This window comes from Oxyura jamaicensis, chromosome 5 (genome assembly GCF_011077185.1).
Source record: "Oxyura jamaicensis isolate SHBP4307 breed ruddy duck chromosome 5, BPBGC_Ojam_1.0, whole genome shotgun sequence".
In the NCBI taxonomy this organism is placed as follows: domain Eukaryota; kingdom Metazoa; phylum Chordata; class Aves; order Anseriformes; family Anatidae; genus Oxyura; species Oxyura jamaicensis.
The window spans coordinates 53,390,947-53,413,895 of record NC_048897.1 but is presented as its reverse complement, the minus strand read 5'-3'; the positions used below and the strand labels follow the sequence as shown (position 1 = coordinate 53,413,895).

Here is a 22,949-nt window from a genome sequence, read left to right as displayed (position 1 = left end):
TCAGTGTTGCTTTGGAGGGCCAAAGAGGAGCTGGGACAAGGCTAAACGCCTCAGCACGTAGACCTGTCATCAACCTCCTTTGCCTTTGAAGCCAGGAGACGCAGGGGACCTGGCCACACGTGCTACACAGTCCTGCCACGCCTCTAGGCTGAAAAGGGGTAAGGTAAGCTGCAGCCCCTTAGCCTCCCGCCTTGCTGCCCTTTACAGAGCTTCCTTCCTCTCCAGGTTGTTTGTTGTTGCTGTGTTTTCCTCCCACCGAGCAGTTTCCCAGTGCCACTCCTTGCTGTAATGCAGGCCCCTGCCTGCGAAGGCCTGAAGAGGGGAAGGGTGAGGCGCACAGGTCAGCGCCTTCTCTGCTCGGATTAAGGCTGTAGGACTAATTAGGGGAGACATTCAGGCAAAGTTCTCTTACCTGCATTTACCTTTGCAGAAATTACCGTGCTCACTGTCCAGCTTCACAGCAGAGGCCAACCACCCTCCCTGGCCCCAGCTTGGCCACGTCCCTGGGCCTGTGCCCAGCTCAGCCCCCAGAGCGTGCCGGCTCCGGGCCCCCACCTGCCTGGACAAGGCTTCCTCCTCTACTGAAGGTAAAAGGAAAGAGCCTAACAGAGCTCAGCCTAAGCTTTCAGAGTGGCTCAACCCAAACAGAAGTATTTCAAGCTTCTTTTGTAACATTTGAGGGTTTTTCTCTGCCTGTGTTGTCAGGGTTTTCCCAAGAAGCAGCAGGAGGAAAGTAACACCCAGCATCAGCGAGCCAGGCGTGGGGCCGGAGGATGGAGCCTGTAAGTCCCCTGCGCTTCAGTATTCAGAAGCACTCGGGTGACAGCCTGGAGGGAAAGTTCCTGTGCAGAAGGACAACAAATGGTTTTTTCCACTACCTACCGTTCAGAAGAAACATGCTCAAAGCTTTTGTCTTCTGTACTACCACTAAAAACACTTAGAATTGCTTGCAGGGGGCAGGAATTGTAATTTAAAAGAAAAAGCTAAATGCTTATACCACCGTGCCTAAAAATGACAGACAGTTGCTTTTCTACGTATTCGTAACACTGCTGTCAGACACTTGGCAGCTTCTTTATTGTAAAAAATTCAGATTCTCAGGAGAGCAAAGTAAAAGGCGGTTCCGGTTAGTTACAAACAATGCTGTTTTAAAATTACTGTACAGTCGGATTTCTAAAAGAGTTTTTTCTTAAAATGAACCCATCAAAACTTGTAAGTAATTGGTATCAGAGTACATTTCTCCCTTCCCCCTTTGCAAGGAAAAGGAAGGAAGGAACAAAAGGAAGGAAGGGGCCCGGGCAAGAAAGTTCCACTTTGTACACAAGAAAAATTGCCACCCTCGCTGCTGACCTGGCAGCAAGAACGTGTTTTAACCACAGAGACACTGCAGGTCGAGTTTTCCAAAGCGGACCACAAGAACACAGGGCCACAAGAACACCATGCCAGAGGGGTGGCTAAAGCCCTTCTGACTGTCTGTACAAGATGTTTACAGATGTTGAACTAATAAAACCTCAAAGGTCCTTAAACAGAAAAATAAGAATCTTCCTCCTCTTCATCTGATGAATCTGCTGCCTCAGGCATGAAGAGCTTCCCTACAACAGAGGTCTCTTTCGCTTCTGCAATAAGAAAAACAGGGAGGAGATCATTAATGGGTGTGCCTGAGCTGAAAAAGCAGTTACAGAGGGTCCAAAGCTAAGATGCCACGAGCCAGCAGCATCGTGACAGTGAGTGAGCCTGACACGACGGAGAAGCAAAACATACTTACTTCTTTTATCGAAAGTGAACTTGGTTCTGCTTGAAGCTGGTGTACCAGGTACAGCCCCAGCCTGCAAAAAGGAGACAGTTTCCACTCAAACAGCAGTTACAGCACCAGCACAAGGAGAATGTGATATGTTACGTGGGGAAAAAAGGAACAGGCAAGCTCAGCATTGCATTAGAATAAAGCTGCCCTACTGCTGTGCTCCATTTTCACTCAAGATTTAACCTACTTAACTACCACAAAATGTTACCCTGAACTAGCGTAATATTTTTCTGCTTCTAGGATCTCAGTTGGTAATGGAAAAGCCAGGAGAGTTACCAAACCAAGGCTACCAGAGGAATAAATACAGAAATTCAGGGTGCCAGGTAAGGAGCTTTGTTTCCGCTCCTGCTCTACAGGAGAAAATAACAGGAACTTAATGAATCCAAACGGTCCAGAATTCAAAAGCAGTGACAAGTCCTGAAAAAGGCATTTTAAATAATAATAGAAGTAACTTTTCTCCAAAATAGATGTAGATTCAAACCAGAATTTGGGCATGAATGGGGAAGGTTCCTGTTTTCTGTCAGACTCTGCTGCGATCCCGGGATTCCCGTGCCTGCTGCTCAGCAGAACTTGGCACTGCTAGAGGGGAACGGGGGCGATGCGCAGGAAGCGTTACCGGCTTCTTCTTCACTTTGTCCCAGGTGCCTCTCCTGCCCTGCGCGTTCTGCATTCTGAGCACGTGCCTGTCGTAATCGTTCCTGCGGAGGCCACCAAGCGAGTTAGTGTCACGGGTGCGCTCTGCTCAGGGCAGCGGGATGCAGCCCCAGCCGTTACACACAGTTCTAATTCAGACAGAAAATCAGCACGGTCATTAAAAACAGTTGTTGGTCAATTCGTTAAACGAGCTCTGGGAGTGTGACTCAGTGCAGAAGTGTTTAATTAGAGCACATAAACTCAATCAGAGCTATAAACTCCATGCAAATATCGGACAAAAAACTTCATCTTCACAGATGTTCATTTCTCATCCATCAGATCAAAGTGCCACCGAGTTCAAATTTGTTTCAGTAAAGACTGCAGCAATTGGGTTAACAGATTTCAGACTCAGAACGAGCAGAGACACCGCTACCGAGGCTGAAGCCCCAAACCATCCCCTTCTCCAAGAGTAGAAGGCCAGGCAATGGGCAACGTTTTAGTTGGCCACGCTGAGTAGCTCAAACTGCACACGCTGTCACATGAAAGAGTTTTCTCCAAACAAACACCCAAAGGACTGCAGCATTCAATCCGCATGCTCCAGGTCTGGAGGTGAAGTGAACTTTCTTAGAGGACACAAAAGGAAGATGAGAAAGGAAAGTGCTGGCAGAGGAGGAGCAGTAAGCGTTCCTACCTGTTGATAGGTTCCAGCATGCCAGGGCTGATGTGCTCACACTCAGGCGTTTTCGCCAGAGGGAAGAGAGCTGAGGAAGGTGTGATTGGGTTGTCCGTAAGTGCAAAGTCATCGTCATCATCCTCTTGGCTTCCCAGGAACATTGGCAGCTACAAAGCCACAACAGAGCAATCAATGACCTGCCCTTTTCTGCAGTCCTCTTAAGAGGCGTCTCGTGGTTCTTTCTGACGGTGATCGCAAACAGCCCGTTCGTGATGCCGCGACCCTCGGCTGCATCCCTCTTCCCCACAGGGAGGAGTCGCAGGCTTTCATTCTCTCCACAGGCAGTCACTCCATCCCCTTGCTCACTTCAGCTGCTTTTCCCGAAGCCACACATCCCTCTCGAGGTGCAGAGCCCAGCAATGTGCACGGCATACAGAATGCAGGCATGCAAGGACTCTGCATAGCAACCAAGTGATGGCCTGGGCTCACTTTTAATACTCCTGTGGCTGCCCAACATTTCGCTGGCCTTCTTTTGGCTGCTACTACACATCAAAAAAAACTGATTACCATTACAAGTTCAGAGTTGACCGTTACTACTCAGGAGGAAGATTTCAGGATTACTCGGTGAACTTGTGCTCCTTCCATTTTGAAGAGAGAGAGGAGCAATGGAAAGGCTGAGAGAGGAGCAATGGAAAGGCTCAGAGAGGAGCAATGGAAAGGCTCAGAGAGGAGCAATGGAAAGGCTCAGAGAGGAGCAACACAAACGTTCAAAAGCAGACTTAACTTCCACACAAGAAACAGCAGTGGGTGCTAGGGGAAAGGTGATGGGCATGAGGACAGCTGTGTGCCGTCTCCTCCCCAGGAGGACAGGGGGACAAAGCAGGTGCAGAACAAACGATGATGATTCTTCATGCAGCAAATTCAGCTCCCGAGCTTGCTGCATGAAACTGGAGATGTGGGGAGGCTGGTGGCTTCAGGGAGGGGCTGACGAGTTCACGGAAGAGAATTCCACTCGTGACTCCTAGGTAAGGATTCCCCTCTGAGGGATACCTCTCACCACAAACCACCACAGGAGGCTAGTTGCTTTTGCACAGCGCACGCTAAGTAAAATTATTTAGAAAAAAATATGGAGAGTGCTTTTCCTGACTGGCTGAAATTGCATCCTACCAAATGGCAGTCTCCTGGGGAAGCCCTTTGCAAAAGAGGATGGCGTGGACATGCATGCACTGCTGAATTCCACAGCCAACCTGCACGTATTAGTCATGGGCACATCACCACACGCTGCACTCCGCAGATGCAATGCAGTTACCGGTGCTTAACCTAGGCCTTTCCGTGAGCCACCAGGCTGCTCTACTTCTGGCTGAGTGCTAGAATAAGAAATGAAGTGTTGCTACAAAAAAAAACACACCAGAAAAGAACAAAGGTATCAAAAGCCATTCAGGTGCTGTTTGGAGTCCCTGCTGGAGCCAAGGACCCAGTGTTAGGTGGAGCTAGTCTGGTCAGCCAGCAAGGCACATCATCAAAGATACGTTAAAAAGCCTCCGCAGGTGTGTATAAATAAATACATGAAGTTATCGTGATAAATGAGCGGCTTCTCTTTAAAAATAAGAATGAAATGAAGACAGTCTTAACATACAGGATGCGTAGTTGTGCTTTGGTTACCGACAGGGAGCCTCACCAAGGAAACCTGGCACCTCCGTCCAAACAGGAGGGAGAGAAAACAACAACAAAGGCAAGGGGCAGGGCGAGGGGGTGATAGAACTCCCACAGACAGACAGCATCGAGAGGAAACCGCTTTTAAATTTGAGATGTGCTGAGGGGAGGGAAAGCAGAAACTTCCTATCAGGTATCCGTCTGACTTCAGGAAGGGCCCACTTCCACAGCGTGAGGATCTAAGGAGAAGAGCGGCATCGCTCTGCAGCACCGAGAGGGCGAGGCCACGCGTGCTGCAGACTGGCAGGACTCGTGCCCTCAGCGGCACCGCTCGGCTGCACAAGCCATGCTCCAGTCAGGAGTCCAGTAAAGAAACCTCCTCTCCCAAAAGCACAGGACGGAGTTTGTTGATGGCACGGAGCCAGCAGACTGGGAGCACAACCTTGAACCACGAACCAGAAAACATCTGTATATGTGGAGTTCTCCCAGATTTACCTTCACTCTTCTGTTCTGAAAGGGCGTTGCAGTGAAAACATCATCATGGTTGTCCTTTGGCAAATGGTCCAGGAAATCTCTCATCTGCTGTTTTCTTTTGAAGGTTCCCACTCTGGCAGTTATCGTAACTGGTTCTTTCTTATCTAGGTGAATCAAAGTATTATTTTTTCTAAGCCATTTGTTAAGTAGCATGGTTTTAAAATTAGCTAACTGTAAGCAATGCTAGAGATAAGCCCTCTCTTTTGAGGAAATTTCTTACAGCCCCTTTGAGATCCTTTGGATTTCTACACAGCTTTCAAACAGAATTTCTCTGCTATATCTGAATCAGAAACATCCTCTAGAGCCTTACACGGCCACTGCAAGCGCTGTGTCTCGTCAGTTAACAGAATCATCCACGCACCTGTGTTTCAAAGACAAAAGACACTACGAATTCACACCACATCCAGAAGCATCAAGTACTCAAACACAAAGGCTCTGCTGCACAGGCAGGTGGAAACCAGCTGGCATCCTCGCCAGAGGCTTTGTGGAAAGCTCATCTGAGACTTGAGTGCACACGGTTCTGTCCTTCGCAAATCCTAACCACTCAGAGCTCCTCAGTGATGTGCTCTCTAATACATCTGTTTTGTCACTGGTGCTTGTAGTTCCAGTCCCTACTTTCCATTACGGGTTACTCTCTGGGCAAATTTAGACGAGCACCTTCCCAATCCCCTAACCTTCAAACACTCCAAAGCTAAAATGGCTGCTTACACAGATGGGCAAGTAAAAAAAGTCAAAAACAAATCTGTAGTTGAGATTTTCTGAAGAACAAAATAATATTTTATCATCTGTGCTGAGATTCACCTCTTACCAGGATACGCTCACCTGAGAGAAAGCCACGGAACAGCTCCTAGCTGCCAAGAAGAATCCTTTCCTAAGTGTTATGCAGAACAGAGCCACCGTCAGTAAACATGAGGTGGTTCCTACCTGTGCTCCAAACTGCTTGAGAAAAATAGTACCACTATCACAGCTGAATACAATTTACTACTAAACTGGTGTCCAGTAGCTTCTCACAAGAGTTCTGCAACTGCCCCAAATGATTCAAAGAAACAGTCAAGTAAAAAGAAAGTGGAAAGCTTGAACTCAGCCTGCTTTTTTCAAGCCTTCACAAAGTCACGATCCTCTGAGCTGAAGGGCAGGGAAACCTGCCGTGACCACCCGCTCTGCTCTCCAGACCGGAGGCTGCACAGCTGGCCTCAAGCACTCCTGTGTGAACTTCAGAGACTGGGCAACCTGGATCGCCTCATTCGAGCGGAGAAAAGCTCTGTCCATGCTGGCACTAAACACAGCGCTGCACAAGCGGAAGCACCGAGAAGCAGCACCGGAGTCATCTCACCCACTGCTTCCAGCAGCTGAGCGGTGGGTTTGTTGGCTACAGGAGGTACTGCCAGGCATTCCTCATCTAAGCCCTGTCACTACAACCTTCTCTTCGGTGATTGGATTGAGCTTGGAAACACGCTTGGATCGGCATATTGCATACATGGCAGGGGAGGGGCAGGCTGGGGGTTAGGGAAAGGTTCTGCACCCAGAGGTGGTCGGGCACTGGGACAGGCTGCCCAGGGACGTGGGCACTGCACCGAGCTGCTGGAGGTCAAGGAGCGTTTGGACACCGCTCTCAGACACGGGGTCTGATTTTCTTTTATTTTTGGTTGTTCCTTTGGGGACCCAGGAGTTGGACTCGATGACCCTTGTGGGGCCCTTCCCACCCAGACATTCTATGATTTTATGAGCTTCTTGTGCCTTTCACCCCAGGCACACTTGCTATCCTTAAACACAAATTACTAATTCCGAAGTGGACAGAAAACAGTGACAGGCGTGCAACTGCCAAACGCAAGGGAACTATTTGGTTGTTCTTACTGTGCTTCGTCCCAGCTGCATTCAAGTACCCCGTTATCCTGTTTGGGCAGAGTTGCCCAAGCACTTTGCCACCCACCAGGCGTCCAGCAGCCTGTTAAGATGCGGTGGCAAAGTTTAAGCCTTCCTGTCACAGCAGGAACTCAAAAACTCTAACCTGTCCTTTTTCTTGTCACTGCCGCAGTCATTTACGACATCCTTCAAGCTCTACAACAAACCTTTGTACAGTAGAAGTTAACCTTCACTACAGGACTCTGGTCCAAACGCTAGAAGATGGAATCTGCTTTCTGCTCGCGTGTTAGGTATGCGTGTGCCTGTGTCTGCCTCTCCTATTGCAAAACAAATGCTGCATTTAAATTAGGTAAAGACAAAATGAGACGCAGAGCCAAGAGGTCGGTACCTTTCTGTTCTGGCTTTCTTGAAGTGGTGGTCTTTGTGGCATGTCTTTTGGAAGCTTTTGCCTGTTGTTCCTCCATGTATTTCTGATGGCATTCTTCAGCAGAACGAGACCCCACTGCCATCGCTACCTCCACCCAGAAACCGTTCTTGTGCTTTGGAAATGAAGCAACCGCCCTGCCGAGGGAACAAAACCACAACCTTCTTCATGCCGAACAGCCTGCGCAAAACTGCCGAGTGACGTGCCCTGAGACTGTCCTTCGCTTCCTAGGAGTGGAACCATGCACTGGATGTAAAGAATCTTGTCTCTGATGTCATCCAGACACTTTGCAACATGCACAACTTTATTGGAATCATTTATGCTAACGGCTCAGTTACAAGATACATTTCATCCTTATTTCCAGCAGGATTCCCCCTGCCCCCAGACACTGACTCGTACCTTTTTTCAGGCTTTTAATCTAAGAAGAACAAAATGACACACGGTTATTTTATAACCCAATTATATATTAAACAATGCCCAGTAGCCAGTTCAGGTCATTGAGCTGTGCGTTAATTTAACATTCTTGTGGTTTTTCTCCCCTACACAAAGCTTAAATACGTAAGCACATCTTTAATATTTTGTTCCATGGGGCGAGAGGATGTATCTCATTACTGGCCAAATCACACATATAAATACTTCTACAAGATTATTTACCAACCCATGTTTTTTCAGTTTTATTTGAAGAAATATCTATCACATTAAAAAGTACGTACGTATATTTGAGAAGTGGGTAGAGGAGTAGTGAATCACAGACCTCCAGCTGCTAACTGTGTTCCTCTCACTTTGTACTGTGGTAGGGGCTGTGCTAGGCTCACACGTTACAGTTATTTTAGAAAACTTATGGGGTCTCCTTTATCTTACTATTCTTCAATTTGTTAACAAAATGTATTGTGTAAAAGGAAATTAAAGCATAAAGGAAACCCATAAAATAAGCTGAAAGAAACTGATTCAAAACCAAAAACCTGAAAAATTCGAATTCACAAACCATCCAAAGCACTCCAGTGTGTTATGCCTCCTGATGCCAGAGGGAACCTTTGCCCTCTGAAGACAAGGGAACCACCACTTGCCTGTGCAGCTTTTGTAATTCCTTTTCAGACCAGACATCAGTCGTCCTTGGAAAAAATCCGAGAGACTTCTGCACCTTTTCCTTCTCGGGTTCTCTCGATTTGGCTGCTGAAGACTTGACAGTATGAGAAGCATTACAGTTAGGGATTTTATTGGATGCTTTTGATTTATTCTCTTTTATGTGAAATTCCCCATCTTTGTTTTCAAACTTCGTGTCAAGTCCAAACACGTACTTCGGAGCACTGGTTCTGCTTCTTGTCCTCACTGCCTCAGACAGGTGGGAAGTACTGGACTCGCTAGATGTTTTTCCTTCCAGCAAATCAGAACTGTCAGCGTACGCAGGCACCCTTTGCCTCAGCTGCGCATCACGGGAGGCAGCAGCAGCAGAGCGTTTAAGTTCCCTCTGTTCACAGGGCACCTTATCTGCACCGTCCTGTAAGTTTTTACAGTGAGAGGAAGATTTGGCGTTTTGAGTCTCTTTTTGCACTAAAGGTCTAGTTTTCCTTTTGATAGACAATGGGACATCTTCACTGGATTCTTCCTCATCTTGGCTTGAGGATTCTTCTGATAAAGGCTTGTCTTGACAAAGCTGTTTGGCTGACCTTAAAGAGTACTCGTACGCCTGCCGACTTGTAGGCTTTTCCTTTGTCATGGTTCTGCTGTTACAGTTACACTTGTTCCTATCCTCAGTATTTAAGCAATTTGCCTCAACAGGAAGCTGTCTTTTAATTTTGTTAGTCTCAGTTGCACGATCACTTTCATCATCATCTGAAATAAAGCACCTGGCTTGCTTGCTTCTAGTGGACTTTGTTTCTTTTTTGGAACTTGCTCCTTTTTGACTGCTTTTCCCTGAAAGAGATGATGTCAGTGTATCACCCATTGCAATGCAAATCATGCCCAGACGCTCAGAGGAGCAAGCCTAGCTCTCTGCAGGGTGCATCGTTTCCTGCACTCGTTAAGATCTGCAAACTCCTTTGTTACGCCAAGCGTAGTCTGCCGGAAGGCACAAGCAGCAAGGCACAAGCAGCAAGGCACAAGCAGCTCGTCTCCGGCGTGAGCTCCCCACGCTCTGCAGAAGCCTTTCCCCCAGCTACCAGAACGTTGCAGTTCTTCAGGACAAGGGGATACTCTGTCAAATGGTCATGTTGGAACATGAAATAATTTAAACACCGTCTCCCTCCAGAACAAACCAGATGCTCTTTCATTAATTTCATGCACTTAAGGAGCAAGAAATTAATGATGCTAAGAAACATCAGCCCACGCTCTGTACTGTCCCTGCACCATTTCAGAGACGTGTAAGCACAGGTAATCTGCAACCCACTTCCAAAGACCTGCCTGGTGATAAATGCAAAATCACTTCTGCTTGTCAGGGAACTTTACCAAACCTGACCAAGTAAAACCAGCAGCTTAGCAAAGCTTCCTGGGATCACTGCCTCCTTTCCTGTAAGTATCTCAGATTACGTAAAGGCCTTCTGCCCTGATGCACACATTCCTACGTCTTCATGATGAAATTCTGCAGGAGCACGAGGCTACGTGATAAAAAGGCAGGATGCTGCCCCCCAGCAGGCAGGCCGCTCCTGGGCACTGCAGTCAAGAAGCTGTGAAAATACCGTTACACACAGCTCGTACAGAGAGCATGAAACCAGTTCTGAGCAGTGAATCCATTCTGAGCAAACACCCCTTCCTCTGCTCAGAGGGAGTACAGCCAGCAGCAGGTAGGATTCCTCATGCAAAGGAGACTTCCAGTGCCTGCCCAGTTTGCTCCCATGACAGAATGCCTCCAGCCTACTAGAAGAGTTAGGGTTATCAAGGCTACAAGAATGTTAAAGTATTGAGCAGATAGAGAATCAAATAGTAAACAAAAAACGTTAATAAAATGCTACGACTGAGATCAAGGCAACGTTCTCATCCCAAAAGCTTTATCTGCTCTACAAATAGTTTCTGTAAAAAACATTACTGCTGCTTGTAAAGAGAAGCTTCAGCTTTATATTGAGATTGATTTCAGGATGCTATCACTTCCCAAATTTTATTAAAAATAAAGGCTTTAAAACCATCAGTACTTTTTTGTGTGTGTACCGATGTAGGCATTTCATTTCATTGAATTCATCCAGCTTGAAAAGCAAAGCCAGAGCAATAGCCGGACTGGTCGACTGCCTTAAGTTGCACATAATAGCTGTTCAGAGATCAGGAACTTCAAAAAAAATCATCATAATCCTTTCATTTCCACTTCTGGAAAGAAATCTGCACATTCCCTTCGTGTAGTTTAAGTTTGAAAACATTTTGAGCTGTAAAACGGCATTAATGCTACTCTGATAATTCTTCATAGAAGAAGCAAATGATCATTAGAAGATTTAAATAAATTTATTGCATGAACCAGACATCACCACATTGCTCCAGCACCCACCACGTAATCCCATTGATTCCAGTCAATAACTTCAACAAAAAAACAAAACCCATCTTTTTTTTTTTTTTTTTTTACCTTTATCTTTGCTTTTTGATTTTTCTTCCACTGCCTTCGTTGCATCCTTTTTCTCCGTCTTAGAGAAAGTATTCCTTTTGGATTTTTCAGTACTATACATCTTCAAAATAAAACAATTTAATCGAAACTTCTGCTAGAGTTTACTTATCAATCCTACTGACGTCAGCTCTGAAAAAGCCAGCTGTTTACACGGTGGGTAGATTTAAGACACCTCCACTGTCCCTTCTGTCTCTTAAGTACTGTTTGATGAGCACAAGTGCATGTGACCAAAGCAACTTAGCCAGACTCCCTCTAAATGCTCCAAAAATCAGGTTAAAATCTCAGGATCTAGAACTGTTGAGTTTGTGGTAAATCACAGCTCTGCACTGCTGGTGCTGACGACAAGTTTTAGTTCACTCCCCATTCCATGTGGTCACTTCAGCTTAAGAAAAAGAGCGCTGCCGCAAGGAACGCCGCCTTCACACAAACTTCACCCCCATTATCCAAATATTATCAGAGTTGGTGAAGTGTCACAGTAAATAAAAACAGCCCACCCCAATCAAGAGAGGGGTCATCTGGACAGATCACGATACAAGAAATGAGGAAATATCTAGTCCTAATGAATGGGAAACACAGCAATGGGAAAGCTGACAGCAGCAGCGATAACACAAAAACTGGCCTGCAGCACTGACAGCCCTTGTGTGACTGAACGTGGCACAGGGACTCCGCGTTACAGCCTTGTGGGAAGTGTTTGCTTAGGAACCTCGGTGACCCACAGCAGTAACTGTGCCAATTTCCTGATCTTTGAGACACTTTGTTTTTCAGAAGTAATTCCCCACTATCCCCACCCCACAGACAACAACTATCTGATAATTCAGAAATTAAGACTTCTTTTTTACATTTTTATAATGGTTTCAAAACGCCCTGCTTCTCCAGGTATTACTGCAGCTGGCCTGTTTCCGGCAGCTGAATACATATCCAAGGGTATTCAATCATAACTCAATTTAAAGAAATGGGTAAGCAACAATATGCAAAAGACACTTACTATGCTCAAGTAATCTACTCCTCCTTCTTCGATAGTAACGTTTAATTTCTGATCGACAAACTCACGTTGCCCGCACCAGAAATTTAGCGGTGGTTTAACAAGACGGCCGCTGCGAGTGTAAACTCCGTTTGCGTCGTTCAATATGGAGCTGCGTCTGGCTACTACATCTACAAGAAAAACAAGAAATTTCAATTTTTCCACAAATATTTTGCATTGAAAACTCACCGTCGCACACTTCACAGGCACAGGAGCAATAATGTAGTTAAACCTGCCCATTTGCATGAACTACATGGAAAATAAGAAACTTACCACGAAGTAAGGATGTTCTTTTAAAGGGTTCAGGTTAGCAGTAAGCATACTTTAACAAGACTGAAGCAATAATTTTCATGATTTATAGTCTACACTGCCATGAACTTTTTAGTTTTACTTTGTTTACAAGCTATGAATAATCCAGAAGTCATCCAGGGGATTAGAACAATAAAGAAAAGGTGCCACACTGAAAAAATCCTGATTGTAATGAGAGAAAAAAACAGGTTTAATAGAATTAGCAAGAAAATCTGATTACAGTATTAACAAAGAGTCCAATGAGATTTGGCCAAAGCCCTGCTGGAGCCTATGACAAGATATTAAAAAGAAGGCAAAGTTAAAAACCCACAGCTATTAGCGTCCCTAATGAAGCTAGGCGTGCAAGGTAAAGCGAGATTGGCAAGGAAAAAACATGTTGATCACTGGGTTATGGCTCCACAATTTCCTTTGGAAACAAAGAAAACATAAAGAATTTTTCTATAGCCCATTCTGTCCAACTGAGGCAAAAACATTCAAGATGCCATAAAATAAACCTGCTCTAGGAACAGGTTCAAAGGAGGATTTAAAACTAAGCCAGCCAAAAAAGAGGAGGAAGAGCACTGCAGGGGAGGAATCCTAAGGACAGACCCTCGATGGAGAGATTATATCCCAAAGACATCCCAGAGGACTGAAAAGAGAGTAGGATATGCAGTATAGCAGCTGGAAAAGAATTAACACACGTCTGCTGTCAGAATAAACAGTTCTGGAGCCATTCCTTTCAGCTACGACAGACCAAAGCAGACTCCAGCTCCTTTTCCCAGGGTTCTTTCTCAGAACAGCATCTAAACAACCCCTTTTTTGTGCATCAGCAAACCAAACAATGCCAGTCAGTGCTCTTGATTACTGAAGTTCAAGTGAACATAAATAAAAACCCCCTTCACCCAACTAGATACAGCTTACCTACAGACAAACGAACAGGAAAGAAAACAAGCAGGTATCTTTTGTTGGGAAACAGCTTTCATTGTATTTTTTTCTAGAGAATAGCATTATAAATACCCACACGTGTTCTCGTCATTCTTTGGTGATACTTCGTAAGTAGCATTTCTCATTTCAGATTTCTTTACATGTCTTGCTGGGTCTTTTGCGACTTTCAACACATCCAAACCCACCACCGAGTCACTGTCTTCACTTTCACTCTCGCCAATACTTTGTTTGCGTTCTTTCCTAATGATTTAGAGTTTAAGAAAAAAAAATAAACACCCAAAGCAGTTGATGTTTAACAATGCATTAACTTACGTAGACCTGAAGCTTCTCCCCACCCCAGCAAAAGCCCAACGGCACAGTGCAGCTCTATCCATACCGACACCATTCAAGCCACTGCATCAGTGAAGCCCTGCGCTTGTATTGACCCTAAGACCGAGTAGCTGAGTGGAACAAAACCAAACCAGTACACTGAAGATTAGTAGGAGGGTATTCTTCCAACCTGGTGACCAGAATTTGCCTGGATCACAGTCTTCGTACCTGCATCTGCAATCTTTTATCCTCAGCTAGTACAATGTTCTTATAAATCAAGTAATGCTTCAGAGCATTGCAGTGAAACAGAATCTCCAAAGTACTTACCTTCTTCTTTCCTCAAGTAACTCCTCAACGTATTCCTTCCATTTGTTGGAAAACCCATAGGTAAATCTTTTGATGAAGCGATAAGGGAACCCTGTTTGAGCGAAAAGCAGCATTAACAACAGCCAGGCAATGCTTTTAATCAGAAAAGGAACAAATAACACCCAGTACAGGCACAGTTTTGTACGCACCTCAGAAGCTCACTGCAGCCTTAAATACTGGAGACAAATTTCCCTGGTTTAAGAGAACTGCATGCTTCATGGAAAAGTGAGCCAAGGGGTCATTAAATACAGATATTGGTACCTGGAGACATCATTCTAGCTTCCCGGGAACCAGCAACGTAAGCTTTCCCCAGCTCATCTATGCCAGACTGGCACGTGGCTTCCCTGTGGCTGCTACAAGTGCCCCAGAGGCTTTAGGGCCCCAGTAAAATCTTAGGTTGTTAACAGCATTTGGGGTTCTGCAGGGCTCCCTTTTAGGGCCATTTCTCTTTAATGTTTTCATAAATGACTTGAACGCAGGAGTAGAGGGGCCTTGCAGAGAGATCTTGACAAATGAGAGGGCTGGGCAATCACCAACAACATGAGGTTTACCAAGAGCAAGTGCTGGATTCCGCCCCACAGAGAGGGATCTGGGCGTTTTGATCGACAGCAAGCTGAGCATGAGCCAGCAGTGCCCTGGTGGCCAGGAGGATCGCCCGCTCCCTGGGGTGCACCAGGCACAGCACTGCCAGCAGGTCAGGGGAAGGGACTGTCCTGCTCTGTGCTGCTGCAGCCCCAGCTTGAGCACTGTGTGCAGTTTGTGGTGTCACAGTGTAAGATATCAAGCTGTTAGAGCGTCCAAAGGAGGGCTACAAAGATGACGAGGGGTCTAGAGTAAGAGGTCTACAAGGAGTGGCTGAGGTCCCCGGGTCTGTTCGGCCCCGAGCAGAGCAGGCCGAGGGGAGGCCTCATGGCGGCCTGCAGCTCCCTCACAGGGGAGCGGAGGGGCAGGCACTGAGCTCTGCTCTCTGGGGACAGTGACAGGACCCGAGGGGACGGCATGGAGCTGGGACAGGGGAGGGTCAGGCTGGGGGTTAGGGAAAGGTTCTGCACCCAGAGGTGGTTGGGCACTGGGACAGGCTGCCCAGGGATGTGGGCACCGCACCGAGCCTGCCACAGTTCAAGAAGCATTTGGACAACACGCTCAGACACATGGACTTTTTTTTTTGGTTGTTCCTCTGGGGACCCAGAGTTAGACTCAATGATCCTTGTGGGTCCCTTCCAGCTCAGGTACTCTGATTCTATGACTATTACTACACTGAAATTCCCCCACCCTCCAACTCAGAAATCAACACTGGTATCTATGTACTGAAAAACAGTACATTTGTCTTCCAGGAAACGGCTCAGGCTCCAGCTGAACTCCTGTAAAACTTCAGCATGCACAAGACCCTGTGCAGGGATTCCCACCTGTGATGCACATGGTAGATTTTTTTTTATTATTTTTATTTTTTTAATTTCTCCTCTACTAGATTTCTTTAATTTCCTTTACTCTGTTACTGCAAGAAACTTCACACAAGGGATCCTTATTTCCCATCTCCATTGCCTTTGTTCTTTCATTAACCTCTTACACATCTCTTCAAAACTTTCCTGTTTTGCAGGCTGAAAACCCTTAGCTCATTTTGTCCTTTGCCCTATGAAAGCTCCTTAATAATTTTCCCATTTTTTCCTCGTGTTCTGCTGCATTCTGTATTGTTTTGGAAAGGGTGTTGTTGGGATTTTGGCAGGCAAGGGGTTGGGGTGGCGAAAGAGAGGGAACGAGGTGGAATTGGATCAAGTATTCAAGATGTTCATGGGCAAAACCTATAGGTTTTACAAACAGAAGCAGGTTTTTGTCGTTGTTCTGTTCACTCCCAGCATTCAAGTTAACTGCTCCTGAGCACTAAGGTAAGTGCTTAGGCAGTAAATAGGTAAGTAACTTAGTAAGTTAACTTAGTAAATGGGTAAGTGTGTAGGCAGTGCTCTTACTGACAGCACTGACATTGTTAAAGAGTAACTTGCAGTCCACACAGCCAGCTGCGTTCCCTGGGCAAGCAGTTATGTACGTACTGGTGCAGCTTTGTCCCAGACTGCCGGTGCCACTGCTGACAGCCCCAGCGTTCCCAGCTGCTGTTACCCCAGCTTGAAGGAAATCCTCAGGTCAGACTTCAGATGCAGCCTTTCTTCTCCTTGCTACTTACATTAGCTTGTCTTTAAGTTCCCTTTTGACTCGTGTTATCAGTACTGAATCTGTTCAAGGTACTTCCAGGGTATTTTCCATACCAAGCCTACAACAGCTTTTCTTCCCCCCATGTGTGTTGGGGGGGAGGAGGAAGCCCAAAGAAGGATGCTCTGCTGTAAGTGCCAAGCCCCCAGGACCAGAGGAATTAACCCAGCACATTCCATTAACTCAGGCTGAGGAAATCTCTGTAATACTTGAGGCACCCTGCTCAGAAGAGAGGTCTCCTGCTGTCACTTACACTTCTCAGAGCATTTTTTTTTTAGAAGTATTTATTTAGCAGCGTAACTAGACAAAAATCCAAGTCAGAACAGCCAGTCGGGTATTTATCAAAATGCATTCCAGTATTGCAAGCAAGAAGAAAAAGATTATATAAAGCGACAGACCTATCTTTGGATGTCTTGTGCTGGGCCTGAGAAGTCAAAGCGTGCCAGTCTGCCCTATTCAAAAGGGCACGATCGTGCACGCAGGGCACATCTGTGCTAAGGCAAGCGTTCATTCCATCCGTGCCACAGATGAGTTTTATCTTCCTAGAGGTGCCTCTGCACAGCAGCTCATTTCCTCATTTCATGTACTAGTAGCCATGGCAGAGGACGCGTGTGAAGCCCAGAACAAAGCCTGGCCTAACTTAGTGTGCAACTTTATTTTCCTTTAAAATCCATGTGCTTCAAAACAATCTGAAGCAAGAGGTTCTGCTAGATTCGGTGTAACGTACCACCTTGACCCTAAGAATTGTTCAATTTTCTAGATTATAAAGCTCTGACTCCATAATTAGTCTATCTTCAAACTGCAACTCCATGCAGCTTTGTGGAGCTACTGCTCCATCACAGACCAGTAAGCCACAAATAGAACGTGAACACCACAGTCATTTCAGCAGCATATTAAAAAAATCCTTATTTCAGTGTCTTACTTTGCATTACTTAAATGCAAAAACAGACCAAAAATACATAAAAGCAATCTTGGCAAAAAACAGTTTCTCTAAAAGAATGTAACCATTAGTCAATCTCATACTCCAAAAGCTCTCCCCATACCTGCAGCAACCTAAAAATGCCAGCTACGATTATCATTTTAATAATATCTGGAATATATTTGAACATCCAATATTTGAAAACCCAAAGCTGAAGTACGTGCTTCCAGTACGTGCTGAATACAGCTGAGCCCCGTTAGCAGGGTAACGCAAACTAATGCAAAGTTAGCAGCAACTTTGAGGAAGCAGTTGTAGCCCTAAGGACCTTCTCAGATTGTAACGTTACGTTAAGAATCATCTTCTTACCTTCTTCTCTCATCGAAGCAGAATCTATGTGCCCCTGGAGCAGGTAGATATTGCCAGATGATGTCTTAACTTGGTTGTTTGCTATGCGTTCCATAATTGCATTACTATGCCAAGAGAGGTCTTTCATATCCCTAAGAAAAGACAGATAACATGAAGAGCAGAAATAAAACGTTCTTTTCAAAAAAGGAAGAATTTCAAGCAAGAACACCAATAGTCCGTATCAGACTAACAGCGGTGCATACTTTATGAGTGATAAAGAAAGCCTAGCACATCCTACTAGTGTCTTCCTTAGCTTGGAAGACCTTCTGGGCTAATTGAATAGTTGGACAGGAGACAGAATGAGCACATCAACTACTGCAGATGTCACAGAACATGAGTCTGACATGAGGCTGCAGAAACAAAAGGGCCTAAAGGACTCCATTAAGCTCACTGCTGCAGCAATATCATCACGCAATTCGTGAAGTACTACTGGACAGGTCAAATGCACGTTCTCTCCAGGAGTACTGTATTCATTTCTGACCGATTTAAAGACCCTAAATAAACCCTATTTAGCAAGAAGAACAACTGAAGGAGGAACCCCAATGTGTGCAGATACAAAAAATAGATCCAAGCATTAACAAAAAAAACTATATTTTTTAAAACACACTTCTGCTGCAGCAGCAAGCAACGGGTTACGCTATAAAACAGCATTAAGGACAAACCCAAGAAGACAGCGCAGATGTTTAGCTACATAACTTGCCACAAAACAGAACAGACAGGAGTCTGTTCAGAGGGTCTGTAGAGCAGATCAAGTACACCGCGGGCAAGCAGCGTATACTGGATCCGCACCACCACCAAGCCTGAACGTGTTGCTAGTAGCGACGGATAGGAAGCGCCAGTGCCACCACAAGGGGTAGGGTATCAGTAAGGCCATGCCCCCGGGGACTGGGGAAGACAGCCGCACAAGGGTGCGGAACTGATTCAACAGGTACCAAGGCACTCCAAGAGTGCAAGTGTCAGAGCTACAGCTACCCAGTCAGGCAAAGGACGCTACAGCATTTTCAGCTCCCGTGCCGGAAGCCCACCGACATGTTTGACATTGCATTTAAGTCAGAAAATCTTTTCTTACTTCCGCTTTCCTTCAACACATATTGCGGTGTTACCATTGATCACTCTGATGCTCCAACTGGTCAGGCAGATTTTTTTCTGTCACAAAAAAAAAAAAAGTGTCATTATTTTTAAATTAGACTAAGAGGTGTAACATTACCAAGGCATTAGCAAGACAGAAATTAACTCCTGTACATCTTGAGAGCCTATTTCAGCACCATCTTCCAGACAAGAAAAAAATGAAAGCAGTCATTACACACACGAACGTAGCAGCACGATCAAGCTGGAACCCAACGCACGAGCAATGGGCAGCTGCAGGCTAACAGGGAAGGCATGCCTCCGCCAGTCCCAGGCCAGTCCCCGAGGAATCTGGCACCATCACAACACGCTGCTTTACCAGCTCTCCTCCTCCTCGTTTTTGCCAAGGCAGCCAGGAGCTGGACCAGCCAGGGATCTGTGTCACGTCCATCATACCAGCACATGGCAATGAACAAGTTTAAGTGATGACACAGAAGTCTCCTTCAAGGAGAGTAGCTTGCAAATACTAAAAGAAAAGGTTGCCTTTTACACACACACAAAAAAAAATATCTTGGAGTCTGGGGGAAAAAAACTTCCTGAGGGAAGAATATTTACCAATACGATCTGCGGTGGTGTGACACCAACAGACCGCTAACCTCTCTCTGCCACTCCCTCACTCCTCCTCCTCAAAAGGAGAGGGGGAAAAAATACGGTGAAAGAAGGCTTATGGATTGAGGTGAGGAGCGGTTTAATTAAAGGAAGAGAAAAAAAGCAGGCAAAGGCCATGCAGAACCAAAAGGTGAAAACAGTTATTCTCTACTTCCCGTCAATGAGCGATGTTCAGCCACATCCTGGGAAGCAGGGTAAGTGTAGGGGTTGTTTGGGAGGACAGACATCTTCACGAGTGCCCCCTTCCCCAGCTCTCACTGCTGAGCACCATGCCGTAGGGTACGTTTCATCCCTTTGGGCGGTTCAGGCCCTCTGCCCAGCCCTGGGGGCTCGCAGAGCCTTGCTGCCGTGCCAGCACAGCCCGGCAAGAGCCAGGACACCAGGGGCAAGTCCGTGCTGCTCCAGCTCCACGTGCAGAGCGCAGCACGGCGGGGGCTGCTGCGGGGATGGTGAGCCCCGTCACAGCCACAGCCAGCACAAAATGTAATAAAATCGCAGCTTAATCTGAGCACTCACTGCTTTGACAAGAAAAAATAGAATCACAAGCACAAGCCACAAGCAGCCCACGGAAGGTTTTAGCCTGTCAGGAGCTCTAAAGCAGTTAAGTTCTCCCACCTCGTTGCTCGCCTTGGCAGCAAGTTGACGCGAATGAGGTTTGTCCCGAGGGCCCTTACAGTCTTCTTTTGGATTCTGATTCCTTGGTATGTGGACTTTGGGCGTAGAGAGCATAATACTGCATAAGCACTGCGAGGGCTTTTGAGAATTAGTCTCCAGTGTCTTTGCTCTACGAGCAGCTTGCTGATCACTTGGCTGCAGCTGCCCTTTTTCTTGACGAAGTTCACAATGGTTTGTTTCTCTTCCTCCACAGCTTTCTTCCAACTGTTTCCCAGGATTAAAAGGGGTAGAATAGACATTCACAGCACTGGTTGTTGTGTTTTGAGACATTTCATCATCAGCATCCAGTGATTCCACGAGGAAGTTATCCTGATCATCCTTGCCAGGGAGCACACACTCTGTAGGAGCATTTGTGACCGGCTCACCAAAAGCAGATTTGACCAATGGCTTTTCTGCAGTTGTGGAAGGAGGAATGTTTTGCTTGATTGGGTTTGAAGATGTTGTATCTGCCCATTAAAAAAAAAAAAAAAAAGCAATCAGTGATATTTGAGGATTAATTAATAAAACTTTGTACAGTTAGTTCTATTTTTAGTGAGTAGGTTCTAATGATTTGCACTACAGTTCCAAAACCAGGATTGTACTTGCTAACACAACAGCAAACCTTGCTTTGAATCGACTTGGACTAGCTTTCCCTCACCACGAGGTCAGCTTATAACCACCCCATGCTCCCCCCAAACCAAGTCTGTGTGTACCACATATCTATTAGCAGTACATATTTACCATTCTTCCTGTCTTTACTTCAATGAATCCTCCTTGTAAAGCAAAAGCCCCCGTTATTCACAAAAACCTCAAGTATTTCCTTCTTTCCAACCTTCAAGACCTTGATTTCTAGCCATGCTGCTGTTATGCTGGGAGCTACCAGCACTGGTTTTTGAGCTTTCAGATAAATTGAGTGCCGTTTTGAACTCGAACAACATTAAGTCTTTGCCGTGCATTATTTTCTTCATCTGTTTTTAAGGAACAGAATTATAGGACAGAAATATATGCAGGGTCACTACTAGGAAACAACACAGGGGAAGAAATACCAGGGAATTTAAACTCAAGTGCCAAAGTGGCACACCTAGTCTGTAATGGACTCTTAACCACAACACCAGGAGCTCAAAATGAAGCAGTACACATACACACACGACTAACGATGCTGAGCTTCAAGATCAGAAGCCAGTGCCCCAACCCACAGTTCAGGAGTGGAAGGCCATCTCCAGGCCTGAAGAGACCAGTTTGTAGGTTTCTTGTGCCACTTTCCTCCGTGCACAGACTACAGAGAGCGATACCTTACAATACTCTGCCAAAGCACGCGAGGGATTGCGAGCAAAACCAGAAACCCTGAAGCCCAGGACGTTTCTGAAGTGTTTTAAGAGCAACACCAAGTACCTTTCTGCTGCTGCTGCAGTTTCTGCTTTACACGCAAGAAGAACTTATGAGGAGATTCCAGCACAAGAGGGTCTACAGCCAGCGTTTTAATGGTTTGGTTCTGAGGAATCCAAGTGCAAGGCAATTCTAAAAGTAATACAAACAAGATCTTTGAATTTAGGGTAGAAAAGCATTTTCACATGGAGGGGAAGCTAAATACACCAGATGCCAGTAGACAACAATTTGCTGTTCGCCAAGCTGGACGGGCAACACAAGCCTTCTGTTTTGGGGTTGGGTGTTGCCTCAGCTGCATCAGAAAAGAATCCCTGAGACAAATGTACACATGTCACAGACGTGCCCCAACCCTTTTGTGATTTGTTAATGTTTAACTGTAAACTCGGACACTCTCACCTCCGTGACAGCATGGTCTTTGGGAACTGACCCAACAACCTGCTGGTGACAGTCAGCCTGCGGCTGCCCATACCGCTGGGTAGATAAGACAGAGCCAGGGCTCGGCCCAGCTTCCTGCAGCCATGCCTTAAATGAGACAAAGCAAGTGGGTCTTAACCCCCCTCGGTTAAGTAACAGGACAGAAGTGTGGTACAGGAGGTGGATGGGTAGAACACCGCACAAGGGAATGCCGACAGCAATGAAGCACAGCCAGGGATAGGTCAGAGCGCATTCCAGCTGGTCTTCCGCTGGGAGGACCGGACCATGAGAGCACCAGGGCACCACCGAGGGCACGCTGCCCTAAAGACTGGCGTCACGGAGCTATCCGCTGTGTTCCCGGACAGGCAGCTGCGGGACACGGGGCAGAAATCCAGCCGTGCCTGGAGCAGCTGCAGGGCCCTCCCGGCAGGGCAGGGCAGGGCAAGGCGCCCCGGGGCCGGGCCTGCCCCGCACCCAGCACGGGGGCACCGAGCCGCCCGGGGTCCCGTGAGCGGCGCCCGGCTCTGCGCCCCGCGGCTCTCCCCTCACGGAGCGCAGCCCCCTGCTCCTCAACACGCCGCCGGGGCCGCTGCCACCCGCGGGCGGAGCGGGGCCCGGCCGGGAGCCGCCCGCTTCACCCCACAGCCGCCCCGGTCCCGCCCCGTTACCTGCCCGCGGGGCCGCCGCCGCCGCCTCCAGCTGCCGGTGCGGGCCCCGCCGCAGCGCCGCGGGGGTGAGGATGGGGTCGGCGGCGGGGGCGGGCTGGGGCCGCGACGCCCGGGCCTTCATCCGCTGGAACACCTTGGCCGGGGACTCGCTGCCCGGCGGCCCGCTCGCCTGCCGCTTCAGCTGGCGGCACGGCGCCGGGGGGGGAGGCAGCTCGCAGCGGGGCGGCGGGGGAGCGCGGCCCCGCGCCAGGAGCTCCTTCAGGGGCGTCAGCGTGCCCGTGGGGAGGCTGCTCAGCGGCACGGCCCGCGGCGGCTCCGCGCGGAACGGCGGCGGCTCCGCGACGCGGCTCCCGGGGGTGGCCGCAGCCAGCATGGCGGCGCTGCCCGGCCCTTCACGGCCGGCCCCTCACAGCAGACCCCACCCGGCCCCTCGCGGCCCGGTGCCGCTCTGAGGCCGCCCGCGCGCGCCCGGCAGGT

The 22,949-nt window shown here is 47.3% G+C and overlaps 1 protein-coding gene across 1 annotated transcript; it reads right to left on the bottom strand.

The window, feature by feature from the left end:
* Positions 1-1,277: 1,277 nt before the first annotated feature.
* Positions 1,278-22,845, bottom strand: MIS18BP1 (MIS18 binding protein 1). Its single transcript, XM_035327601.1, has 16 exons — positions 22,473-22,845; positions 21,397-21,522; positions 19,966-20,471; positions 18,686-18,762; positions 17,578-17,708; positions 14,052-14,142; positions 13,492-13,655; positions 12,147-12,313; positions 11,123-11,222; positions 8,646-9,492; positions 7,543-7,715; positions 5,253-5,395; positions 3,123-3,271; positions 2,415-2,496; positions 1,766-1,823; positions 1,278-1,613 (listed from the first exon to the last, which is right to left on the bottom strand). The coding sequence occupies exons 1-16, from the start codon at positions 22,843-22,845 to the stop codon at positions 1,519-1,521; spliced, it is 3,282 nt and encodes a 1,093-aa protein (XP_035183492.1). The 3' UTR covers positions 1,278-1,518.
* Positions 22,846-22,949: the final 104 nt, after the last annotated feature.

What these genes read in the sequence shown, in the direction of transcription:
- MIS18BP1 (XM_035327601.1), bottom strand. Translation starts at nt 22,845, where the DNA reads ATGCTGGCTGCGGCCACCCCCGGGAGCCGCGTCGCGGAGCCGCCGCCG. An exon ending in ACTGCAGCAGCAGCAGAAAG is followed by an intron (nt 20,472 to 21,396) that starts GTACTTGGTGTT and finishes TTTAATGGGCAG; the next exon opens with ATACAACATCTTCAAACCCA. An exon ending in ATCAAAAAGCAAAGATAAAG is followed by an intron (nt 9,493 to 11,122) that starts GTAAAAAAAAAA and finishes CATCTCTTTCAG; the next exon opens with GGAAAAGCAGTCAAAAAGGA.